The sequence below is a fragment of the Pagrus pagrus genome (assembly GCF_965226575.1).
Source record: "Pagrus pagrus genome assembly, chromosome: 3".
Taxonomy (NCBI): domain Eukaryota; kingdom Metazoa; phylum Chordata; class Actinopteri; order Spariformes; family Sparidae; genus Pagrus; species Pagrus pagrus.
In genome coordinates, this window is record NC_140187.1 from 23,423,534 (window position 1) to 23,435,951 (window position 12,418).

A 12,418-nucleotide genomic window follows, 5' to 3' on the forward strand; every position below is an offset into this window, starting at 1 on the left:
GACTTTTAGTTTTTGAGAGGTTTTCATTTCACAGATAAACTTCAGAAACCTCATGCCATGTTCATATCATCCATCTCTGTGTCCCCTGCGTCCCCCTTCCTCCTCCTCCTTCTCCTCCTCCTCCTCTTCCTATAACTAGCAGATGCTATCTGTGCACTGCCGCTCAGCCAGCCACAATAGGCCTCACACAAAGCCTCGGACACAACGGGACAAGTCGGAGACGAAGAGAAAAAAAGGAGTTTGAATGAGTGTAGAGCGCTGCGACGGCGAGAGGAGAATAGAGCGAGTGTTTAGGCTGGTGGCTTTTATCAAAAAGAGCTTTTTGTTTGTGTTGTTAAGTCGTGGATGTAGCAACTTGTGTGTGTGTGTGTTTTGTGTTTTGATAAGCCAGTGTTGTAGAGAAAAAAGAGATTTGATTACCATATCTGAAGATTGTGACTGGTGCACCACTGTGTGCCACTCACTCTTTTGTCTCCGGCCCAAAATATATGCATTCAGGCTCCATTGAGCGAGAGACAGAGAGTGAATTAAAAGACACACAAGTCCGGAGAGGATGAGGGAAAGGGCGAGGGAAGGAGGAGGGATGTTCATCAGAAGCCTAGCTGGTGTAAGATGGAAAACACTCCTTAATTATATCACTGTGGCATTTCAGTGCTGGCCTGCATGACACTGGGCTTTGTTCCCATTGTGTGTTTCTGTTAGTGGTGTCCTGAACACCTGTGGCTTTTACTAGCCTGCCACCTTTTCTATAATGATGTTAGACTGGGGGATCATTGACAGGTACCAGGTGGAGAAATGGAGTCAAAGGGAGTAGGTTGAGAGAGTGGATCTAATTTATATGTGAGACAGTAGATGCACTTAGAGGAATAGTTTGATATTTTTAGAAAAACACGTATTTATTTTCCTGCTTAGAGGTAGATAAGACTAGTACTACTGGTTAATTGGTTAGTTTAGCTTAGCGCAAAAACTGGAACCAGCTAGCCAAAACAGAATTTCAGACCTCAAATTTAATGTATTACCTTTTGTTTTTTGTTCATATTAAAGAAACAAGATATGACGTGAATTAGTAAGCTTTGAATTTCTGGTAGGTAGATCTTGCTACCTTTGGACAGGACCAAGCAAGTTGGTTCTAATCTTTGTGCTGAGCTAAGTCCAGCTGCTAACGGGAGCTTCATTATTTACCAGACAGACATGAGAGTGGTGTCAAAATTCTCATCAAACTAGCAGCAAGGAAATTAATAAATGTATTTCCTAAAATTTCAAACGATTCCTTTTACAAGTTTCAACACCAGTGTACTCTTAACCCCTTTTGAAATTTGTTACACACTCACAGGGTTTTCTCATCTATTTTTGAAATTGAAAATGGCTTTTTTTTTTTTTTTACTCTAAAGGTCCAGTCACAACATTGTTAATATCAGCAGAGCTTTCAACACAAAATCAATGCATTTCACTTGCTGTCAATAGATTTTGCAAAGTGAATTTACATGGTGCTTTGGCCCAAAGTTCAACTTTGACCAAATGTGACGCATGAATCAAATCGTTATCCAATTGCAAGCGGTCTTGACAGCACTGACCTTTGATGAAACAAAGAGATCCAGAGAGTCCAAAATGGAGCAGCCAACATAGCTTTGGCACATGGTTTGCTGCTCTTTGTTCGATTGTTTCATTTTTGTCCAATTAGCAACCACGTCACCAAGCTGGCACCTGTTTCACAAGACCTCACAAATTTTGCTTTTCAACTTTCTGGTGTTCGCAGAGGTGTTGCTTGCTTTAGAACAGTGCAAACATATTCAAATCATTGGTTCACCAACTGTTTTAAAATACATATGTGGTTTTTGGCAAAATGTGCATGTGTTTGTCCATGTCTGTATGGACTATTATGTGAGGGCTAGCTATCAACTCTTACTGTATTTGCACAAAACTGGAAGCGTCACACCTACGGGGGAAATGTCTGCCTGAGTACAATAATGGGAGCTTAATCACGGAATATTCATTTCATCCTACCTTTTATGGCAAGCTAGGTCAAGGTGTGACCTCACTCCATGACACCCACCCACCAACGTCTCATCCCCTTCACCCTCCTCCCATCCCGCTGCGGCAAATGACCCCACCCTCCCCCCGCCAGGTTCTAATCCAATTAGCTTTAGCCCTAATTATACTAGCAATGACTGATTACCAAAGGGGCCATTGTCTGCGTCGCAGGCTGGATGAATGGGACCGTGATTAGCGACTGGGCTAGCCTCCGGTAGCCATTAGCACCTCCGCACACCTTTCGCAGACCTCCAGGGGAAAGAAAGGGAGCAGAGGTCGCCATGCGCAGTAATTGTGTTCAGTAGATTAATCGTCACAAGGTTAAATGAGAGATGTAAGCGAGGGCCTGATGGGTGGGTCCAGGTTAACTGTGTGAGTTGGCAGCTTGTGAATGTTTGACTGAGTTGAGGCGGAGTTAATGGATCTGTGGTCATTTTTCATCTTGATAATGAGGTAGCAAGTATCTGATCCACTCAGAACGGGACATGACCACAATGACTTAAGTAAACTGTCATTCATGCTGACATGAAATATGTGTTTTATGATGTACTGCTTGGTGAAAATCAATTTCATGTTCTGGCTAACATATGTCCCCTCTAATTTGTTCTTCCCACCAGTTGTCTCCAGAGACAGGCCCAAGGCAGGGAGGAACCATGCTCACCATCACGGGTGAGAACTTGGGTCTGCAGTTCAAAGACATCCAGAATGGAGTCCGCATTGGCAAGGTGGCCTGCAACCCTCAGGAGGACCAATACATCAGCGCTGAGCAGTACGTTGACACTGTCCCACCTGCACTGCAACTCTCAGACCACTGTTTCCAGGGGTGTAACAATTCTGAAACCGAGACCGAGCCACCATCCAAACATCCTCAGTCTCGAGGATCGCACATTGAGAAAACTCTATTATATCACAGTTTACTGTAATTCCTGTCCTCAAAGAGGACTGGACAACTTGTAAACAGCTGCCTACATCTGTTGACTGACCCTACTCTACATGGTGCATTTAGGGTCTGCTCGTAATGTTGTAATTGCTGTCGCTGTTGATTTACATCTGACTTTTTGCTGCACTTAAGATGTAGACTAGTCTTAAGAGAAGTGTTGGTTGTTAATTCATTTATTTCTGTTTACATTGTGAATTTATTTCAAGAAAAATGTAAGTAGTTAATCTACCTTCAAATTGTTCTTAACTGTTACTGCCATTCCATCACGGTAGTTGATTTGATAAAGTACAGAAAAACCCCAAAACCAAAATAACAAATATGATATGAACTGTGGATTTAGAGAACTGTTACACTCCAATAAAACACAACTTTCCTCTTTCAAACAAAACCAATCAAGGCCAAACTAAAAAATAACTAATGACCGTTCCGAGAGAAAAGTTTAAAGCGGCTTGTACACATCATGTGACCTCTCCCTCTGATGTAGTTATGTTTTCTACTTTCTGGGAAATTATACATCCCGGCGGGTGGAACTAGTATATTATATTATAACATGTTCTGAGAAAAGCTTCACTTGTGCAACGGCAGTAAACAATCATCGCTCCGAGTTCTCTCTTGAGTTCTTTGTTCAGTCTATTGGACATGACTGAACTCTTTGTTGTCGCTCTAAACAGGTCGCCTCATTTCAATAGAAGTCTTTAGTGCTCATGTAAGTAATATCATGGGAATCATTAATTAGATTTCAGTCAAACTCCCCAGAAAGATCGGGGGCCATCAGTGAAACCACCATATGAGTCACACACCATTTGTGTTTTACATTGAATTTATCCAGAAGCAGACAAGATACAATTTAGGACAAGGAAATGTTGGGGACGCTCATCACAGCTGGAGGTGTCCTCAATATTCTATTTCTAACTATGTAGCTGTCATCTGTACACTAATGCTCCATTTGCTGAGTTTTGCAGCAACAGTCCCAGCAGATTTCGTTTTCTGTCTGCCCCCTCACTTAGAAGGAAAAGAAGAAATGTGACTTTGATGATTTGACAGTCAGAACAACAGAATGTTGTGCAGCTCTCACCATGCGATGACAGGTATCCCCAAAATGGGTTTAGAAAATACGGCAGTGACATGTCAGGCTTGATTTATCATTTATAACCTCATATATTGTTGAATTCACAGAGAACAAACCAGTTTTATATTGCACTGTAAAGCTGTAGAGTCGTGTTAAATGACTCCGTGTTAACTTTGTCCTTACCTCATGTTCATTTTGTCGATCACATCCAAAACCACCAAGGTGTCGACGTTTAACCCTGTCAGCCCTGTAGCACTGCATTGGCCTGTTGCCATAGCACCCGCAGGAAGAGGAGGAGGAGGGCGCGGCTGGCAGTGAGGCTGTCATGCTAATTAAAAGTGATGTTAGCCATACGGTGCCATTAGTGGCCCGGTTGCTCTCGTCATTCCCGTGACCCCATCAGAGCTGTAGCACAGGAGACGGGCCGGGGTTCAGGGATAGACAGTGCGGGTCAAAGGTCAGCTGTTGGAGGAGAGAGAGGGGAAAAGAAGGAGGTGCACTAACTGTTGGGCAAAATGTAGACACATTGTTCAAGCTCTGGCTTTCTTTTTCTCTCTGCCAGCGTTTCATACAGCCTGCACATAATCCCTGTTATTGTGAAACAGAATTGCAAGAAAAAGCTGCACCTTCTGCTTCTTTCTGTATTAGCAGGCTCGTCATTCACCTCAGGCATTAAATATTAACCAGATGGATTTGATTCCACATTGAGAAGTAAATTATTGGCAGTAGTGAGGAAAAACACAACCTGGTATCCCTTTTTTACTGCCTTATTATTAGTTTTCATGTAACAATTTGGCATATGTTTAATTTTTAACCATCACATTTCACCTCAATAATTTGATTGATGGAGGTTAATTTTATAAAGCTGTCGTCTCAGTCTTTCTAACTACATAATAGCAGCTCAATGTAGCCACCTGTCATCTGCACAGTAATGATGCGAGTCAAGCCGCAGCTCCTTACTAAGAGCTGTCCCGCATTGTAATCGCAGCCCTGTCGTCGTGTTCGGCCTGGGAATAAATGACAGGGGAAATAAAAACAATAGAAACCAGAAGCGTCGGAATGTGAGATTCATTGTCGCAACAGAGCTGCAGTTGCCGTCGCCACCTGCAGGGAGGACGGAAACAGGAGAGTTAATAACTCATCTCGGGGAGGGAAGCTGAGGGAGATGTGTAGGATATGAGCTCGTTCAATTAATCAGCCTCTCTCGCTTTAACCCTCTCTCCCTCTCTCTCCTCTGCACTCGCGCCCTCTCTCTCCGTCTCATCCGCCCGCTCTGGCTAATTAACAGTCAAGTGTGTCTCCAGTGGGTGAAACATGAAGTGAGTGTGTGCGCACGTTTCTTCCCCCGTGGGCTACGCTGCCACTCCTCCCCTCACTCAATCATTTCTCCAGTGGATTTTCATTTGGCCGGCCAGCACCCAAGGCCAAGTGCGAAGCTTATGCTTCTACAGTATGCGTTAGTGCAGATGCACACACCCTGTTCGAGCACTGCAGGTTTCCACTAATAGAACATTTGGTCTGCTTTTTGCTATTTTTATGAGTAAGGCTACAGAAACTATTGGAATTTGGAGAAAACTGTTGCGCTTTCATCAATTCTGTCTTAGTTTCACTTGGCCTATGATCAACCAAGATACACATTTAATTTTGGTAGCAGCGGCAACAGAACTCATCTCTCCACCGCTTTGTTTCCCCTTTTTCAGGATCGTGTGTCGGCTGAATGACGCCACAGGTTACAGGGTGCAGGAGGCTCAGGTAGAAGTGTGTGTTAGGGACTGCATTCACCAGGACTACAAAGCCATCTCCACCAAGGCCTTTACCTTTGTGGTAAGTGTGTGTGAATCTCTAAGACAAAACTTTTTGGATGTTTTTAATGCACCCAGCAGCCATGATTGAGCCGCCTGTCCTCTGCCCGTGTCCCTCATTAGTCCCCATACTTTACCCGTGTCCATCCCACCACTGGGCCGCTGTCTGGAGGAACAAGGATCACCATTGAAGGCAGTCATCTCAATGCAGGCAGCGCCGTGGCTGTGAAGATAGGACTGCACCCCTGCCGCTTTGAAAGGTGAGTGAAACAACCTGAAATCTAAAAACATTTATTGAAATGATCAGTAAAATTGCAGGTATTAGTATGCAATTTTTTTTTTCCTCTGTAATATATTTGATATTTGATTGCAGTAGTGATGTTTTGTGATAGTTAAAGTCCTACTTTTTGAATAATCAATGATCATAGGATGCTCTTCTCTTCCAAGAGGTAAATCAAATGTGTTTTTTTAGCTCTTGTCACTGTGACTCTGAAGTTTCTTTGGCTTACGCTCTTCTGTAGACAATTACATCTCATAATGCATCCTGGCCACTCCCCTCCATTCTTTTACTATTGCCATCTTCCCTGCTCTTCACTGTTTAATTACAATAGTTATCGCCTTTTCACGGGTCTGAAAAAAACAGCCGGAAAGAGGATGACCTGCAGTACTGTAATTCACAGCAATTGTGAGAATCACAGTGTAGCCTTTCTCGAGGGAAGCTGATATCATTGTTCAGTTATGCTGTGAATGACTTAAGTGCATGGCCCATATTTTGTCAGAGGTATGACTATAATTTGGAAGGAATGATATGGTGTTGCTGGTAATTGGTAACCCAACATTTTTTTCTTGCTTTGAGCTCATGTTTGAAATACGTGTTGTTTTTTTTTCTCCTTTTTGTTTTAGTTTTTATAATAATCTACCACCGTTATCTTCTCGTTGTCACTCACTCTGTGAGAGATTGCGCCAGGATTTCAAGAAGAGGAGACAAAGATCCAATTTGATATGACTCTAATTCCTCCAGCCAAGAACTCTATTGTTTCTTTGAGTCCCTTCCTGGCAAAGTGACAGCAAACTGAGCTCTGGACTAAATCCACTCATGTATGGTGTCTGGCAGATGGCAGTGAAAAGAAACCTCACAGAAAAGATTGTCAGTTAACTAAAACAAGCACCTATTTGCTGAAAGGAATTTCCAGGCAAATATTTACACTCCTCTTATACAGTTTTCCATTCAGAGCTTTTCTTGTTTGTCTTTCATAAGCAGATTCTCTATAACACTGGTGTTTTTATGATAGTGCCTCTTTCTCTCAGGCAACAAGTGACAGGTTAAACTAATGAGCTTGCACCTATCAAGTCCTTTTTATATCATATCAAAAGAAAAGTAAAGGCCAATTTAAAGCTCTGTAGCACATCTGCAGAAAGGTGAACATAATAGTCTTGGCCTTTCATTCACTGAGCAGCAATAACCTTTATGGCCAAAGTAATGAACTGGTTGAGTCCATCTCTTTAATGTGTCTTTGTATTCAGCGGGCCCTCCGCTTTAATCAAAGCCTATTTACCCCAAGTCACTCATCCTCTTATCTCCTTCCACAACACCCTTTTCTTTCCCTCTCTTTTCTTTTTTTCTGTATCCCCTCTTGGCTTTCTTTTGTGTGGCCGCAACCTTGTCAGAAATACGTACGCGGCACCACAGGCGCCCTCGAATGCGACGGTGTTGTGAAAATGGTTGCCATGGAAACGCAGCACTAGTGGAATGTGGAAAACTAGTTTTCTATATATCCTTCTTTTTTTTCTATCGTCATCCCCTCTTCATTCCCATCTCAGTCTGAGAAATTGTCTCTTGGGAGACAGCAAGGATGTGTCTGACAAAGACGATTCCCCCATTTGTCCTTTTCTTTCGCCAACTAGGGGTGATGCGTTATGACCTAAAATTGATATCACTGTATTTTTTCTCTCTCTTTTTTCAGTTTTTTTTTATTTATTTGTTTTTTGCAGTGACAATATATCACAGTATTACAGACACTAAACAAATGCTCCGCTGAAAACATGAATCTCTTTTCACTCTCTTGGCAATGTAAGGCAACGTATAGAAAGAAAAGAAATGATGGGGGGAAAAATATATGCGTTTATTGGCTCAAAATAGGCTTGAAAATGAGGTATAGCAACATGTATTTTGGGAGGCGGAGTATGCCCCATAATGTAGGTTAATTAGTTAATGTAATGTGATTCATTCTCAGAGTTAGACGAGGGGTAGGATTAGGCATCTCAACAGCATTTATTTGGCAGGAAACTCAAAGTATATTATAAGTACAATAGTCAGTGTGCCACGGGGGGTTGTCTGTCAAATACATTTACATACAGCAGCAACAGACACTCATAGACGAGGATCCTTTGAGCAGAAGGAGGTTTCTCTGACAACACAGCCAGCTCAGCTTGTGTTGCATTGAGAAGTTTCTTATTTTTAATTTCTTTTTTTTTCTTATCTGTCCCTTAATATTTAGTACTCCGACATTGCTCCAGCACGCTGCCGCAGAAAGTCGTGATACATTTATAGTGAACTGGAAGGCCACCCTAGAGGGCACCTTGATCATGTTTTATCTACTACAGTGGCATCCATGAGGGTACTTTGGCAGCATTTTTTTTAAAATCAAGAGTCTACCTGTGCTCCAGCATGTGCACCTCCACTAGCCACATTAGCTGTGGAACATGCTGAGAACATGTTAGACAGGCTAATCTGCAAAAATAAACAGTGAAGCAACATAAATATCTCACAAGTTCCAAGTTATACGATCCTTCCTTGAGCTTCAGTTTTCAACGAACACTGCTGAATCCTGCTCTCACTGAGAAAACAATCCAAAGTAAAATGGTAAGCACACATAATATAGTGTTCCAGTTGTAGTGTTGTGTCTTTACTTCCTTGGATGTTGCGTTGGTTCTTGCAGCCAACAACAGAATACTGGGTGTTACTCCAGTATTGTATGTATATGTGTAGCCCTCTACCTGCATGTTAAAAACTAAAACATTTATCACAGTAATGATGGTATTGCAGAACATGACACAGATGATGTGGATGAAACCAGTATACCATCCACCCCTACTCCCAACCCACTGCAAGCTGAAGGGATCTAGCAGCCAGAATAGGCTTTCACTCTTTCGTCTTCTCCATCATCTCCTGTCTTTCGGTGGATTCCACTTCCACAACAGATAACAGGAGGATTTGTGTGCGGATCAGCTTGTTCGACTCAGAATTTCCCACTGTGCCACCTGCCATCATACCTGCACAAATGCGCACACACCCGTTTGCACACTGTAGGATGTTAGCAGACGACGGGTGACACAAAACACATACTTACACAATGTTAATCTCCTACCTGCGCGCTGTATTTATATGCAAATTCACCGAACTGCACACAGTAAAAGCGCACCTGCTCCACGCACTGATTATACACGTACTGTACATTCATGTAGGTGCGCACACACGCATCTTGCTCACAGGTGGTCATCCTCCCTCAGCTCGGCCAACAGTATCCCCCACACACACACACACACACAGGGAGGGGACGGTTCAATGAGCCACTGGAGTGGAGCACAAAGTTTCTGGCAGCAGCACAAAGTTTCCCAGCAGGTCACAGCTGGCTGCCTGTCTGCTAGGGAGGGAGTTACATCACACAGAGAGACGACCAGCCTGATCTGCCACTTCAGATCTGTCAGCCAGAGAAAGCGCAGGAGGGAAGGAGAGACAGACACGGAGAGAAAGACAGACAGAGAGAGAGAGTCAGGGCTTTGAAGTACAGCACTCTATGATTCGGGCTGATGAAACCACAGTCGGACAGACTGAAAGATGTTGGCCTTGTGGATGGGCGACTCTGTCACCATTATGTGTGAGAGTTTGTGTGTGTGTGAGTTTGTGTGTGTGTGTGCGTGCCTGCTATTTTGTCGCATCTGATAAATAATTTATTAGTTATTTAAGGGATGAAGTAGGATTTTTTTCCTGTGCACTCACTTCAGTTTTTATTCTCCGTGTCTATCTCATAGCCTGTCAGAGAGTCAGCTCCCAAATACTCCAAATCTCTCTCAAGACCTTCAGGTGCAGGTCTACCGTGTGAGAGCCCATCAGCGGCATTTGTACGTAACATCTCTCTTAATCTTTCTCTCCTGTCTTTCCGTCATCTCCTGCTCTTCCAGGCGGAGCAACAAGGAAATAGTGTGCGTGACCCCAGCGGGACAAACCCCAGGCACCACCCCAGTCATGGTAGACATCAACGCTGCTGAGCTGAGGAACCCAGAGGTCAAGTTCAACTACACAGACGATCCCACCATCCTGAAGATCGAGCCCGACTGGAGTATCGCCAGGTGAGGGCACAAATCTCTGCCTTTCTCTCAGCTATTCTGGGTGCTGCAAAGATGAACCTTTTTTATGAATGTGGAGGATTTTCTGTGTTGTGTAGAAGCTCATTGGCTTAATATTGGCATAGATTGGTGCATTTTTTAAGTCTTGCACCATATTGATAACTCCATCAGCCACTATTGTATGCTACATCAGCATGTCATATGATTATTTCATTAACTATACTTTACATCAACACATTTTTTGATCTACAATTCTGCTTGATGTACATCTGTAGCGCAGATACAAATGCATTGATACATTATTAATCCCTGGTGGTGGTTACATACATTAATGCCTTTTTTCAGGCAGCATAGCCAACTTAACTGAAATATGAACTCTATGTAAAAGGTGATAAATGTGTTATTCTGCCAGCATACTCCCCGGCTCTGTCTCAAAGAAAAAAACTAACTAAACATTCCTCTCCATTTTCATGCTCGTCTTGCTTTTCAAAGGCATATTATTTATTCTGTTTATCTTTATATTTCAAAAGTAAATCTTTGAGAGCAGGAACAGCAGCGAAGGAGGCTCCTGAAGCAGTGCACTGCTAGTTGATGAGCTGCAGCCGAGATGTATCTTTAAATATTACTTGACTTATTGAAATGAGACATAGCCACAGGAAGATTTCCTGTGCAAACACAAGCTGTGTTGTGGAGGGAAAAAAAAGAAGCTTGGAGCTTCCAAGTGCTAATGGGCTCACTAGCATGACCTAGAAACTCCTCTGCTCCTCATCTCAAACATGAAGCCAGCGCACGCACACACACACACACACACACACACACACACACACACACACACACACACACACTGTCGACGGTCTCATTTACTTCAAAAGTATAGTTCCAGGAACATGTCATACTTATTTCCTGAGTTTTCTACAGCATGTTTTTCCTTTGCATTTATGTAAAGTTCTCAGATAAAAGCTGGTATTCAAATAACCGAACAAAAAACTCTCTCAGGACACATTAGATTATTCCAGCAGACACTTTGTCTGTTCAGACACTAACAATCCACTTCTCCATCATGGCAGGGGGTCGAGGTGAAAATTGGGGGCCGCATTTAAAACTCTGCAGGGAGACAGAGTCTCTCGTCATGCCAAAGAGTTGTGAGCAGATGAGAAGCCTCATTTGGAACGAGATGAATGAAAGGTTGAGGGCAGGCGAGGGGAAATAGGAATGAAAGTGTTGGCTGTAGCCTCGGGGGGGAAAAACCCCGGCACTCGCCTTGTGTTTGGCGTTTTACTCAGCGCTCCCAGAGGAGGGAGGTGCATGGTTCTCCTGGCCAATCACACTTTATTTAACAAGCTATTTTTTTGCCGCTTCACCTTTGATGACCCTTTTGCCTGGGCCATTGCAAACAGCCTCCCATGTCCAAAACACAAATCTGACACGACTTAGACACCTCTCTTCAGGAAGAGGTTCTCGGGCTAAATACACAGACAGATTGTTTGACAGTCCACCTTGTTTACACAGTGTAATACAGTGCACCCTGTAGTTTACACTGTATGTGTGGAAAACATTCTTATCGTCCAGAACTACTCCTGTGGCGTGTTGCCACATTGAGTTTGTTTGCAGCTCTACGTTTTGATATTCCATTAACAAAGAAGAAAGTTTATGTAGATCTTCTAAACTACTCCATTGTCACATACCACTCTGTTCACCATTTGAAGCATCTGTCGCCCTCCTTTAAGCCTCTCAAAAGCCCTATGCCCTCTTCGCCCTCATCCAGCTTGCTCTTCATCATCTCTTCAGGGTCTCGGTCTGGCCTCACCTTTATCTCCATCTGGCCTCAGCAAAACACAGCCCACTTCCTGGATGTGGATGTTATGTCTTATGAAGCCTGTGTCAATGTATATCTACATTTCAGGATGTTTTCATTCCACCACAACTGAGAGAAAATACCAAGAAGAGAATACATTTCTTCTCAGGCACACTACAACACTTGAACAGTAATTACATTTGTTCTTTTTGGTGTTTCATCGCCTGTATGAAACTGAGCAAAATACCAGCCAGTGTATCATTTGTGTAATGTTTTATTTTTGGTCATCGGTGCCAGTGATGACTCACTGTCGCACGAGGCTTCAAGCCTCGCCTTTGCTCACTCCAGTTTTTAGGTTGTATGCTAACTTATTTAGCTCCTGTCAGAACAGCTCACATCAGATAAAGTTCAGCCAGGCCAGCAGAGGCTGTCGA

At 43.1% G+C, this 12,418-nt stretch overlaps 1 protein-coding gene across 4 annotated transcripts in view; it reads left to right on the top strand.

The window, feature by feature from the left end:
• plxna1b (plexin A1b) overlaps positions 1-12,418 on the top strand; it is a 188,399-nt gene that overhangs the window by 148,266 nt on the left and 27,715 nt on the right. For all 4 annotated transcript variants that reach the window (XM_084348545.1, XM_084348547.1, XM_084348546.1 and 1 more), the window contains exons 13-16: positions 2,649-2,800; positions 5,741-5,864; positions 5,966-6,102; positions 10,025-10,192. In XM_084348545.1, the coding sequence (XP_084204671.1) occupies positions 2,649-2,800; positions 5,741-5,864; positions 5,966-6,102; positions 10,025-10,192 (581 nt within the window). The remainder of the gene's footprint in view (positions 1-2,648; positions 2,801-5,740; positions 5,865-5,965; positions 6,103-10,024; positions 10,193-12,418) is intronic.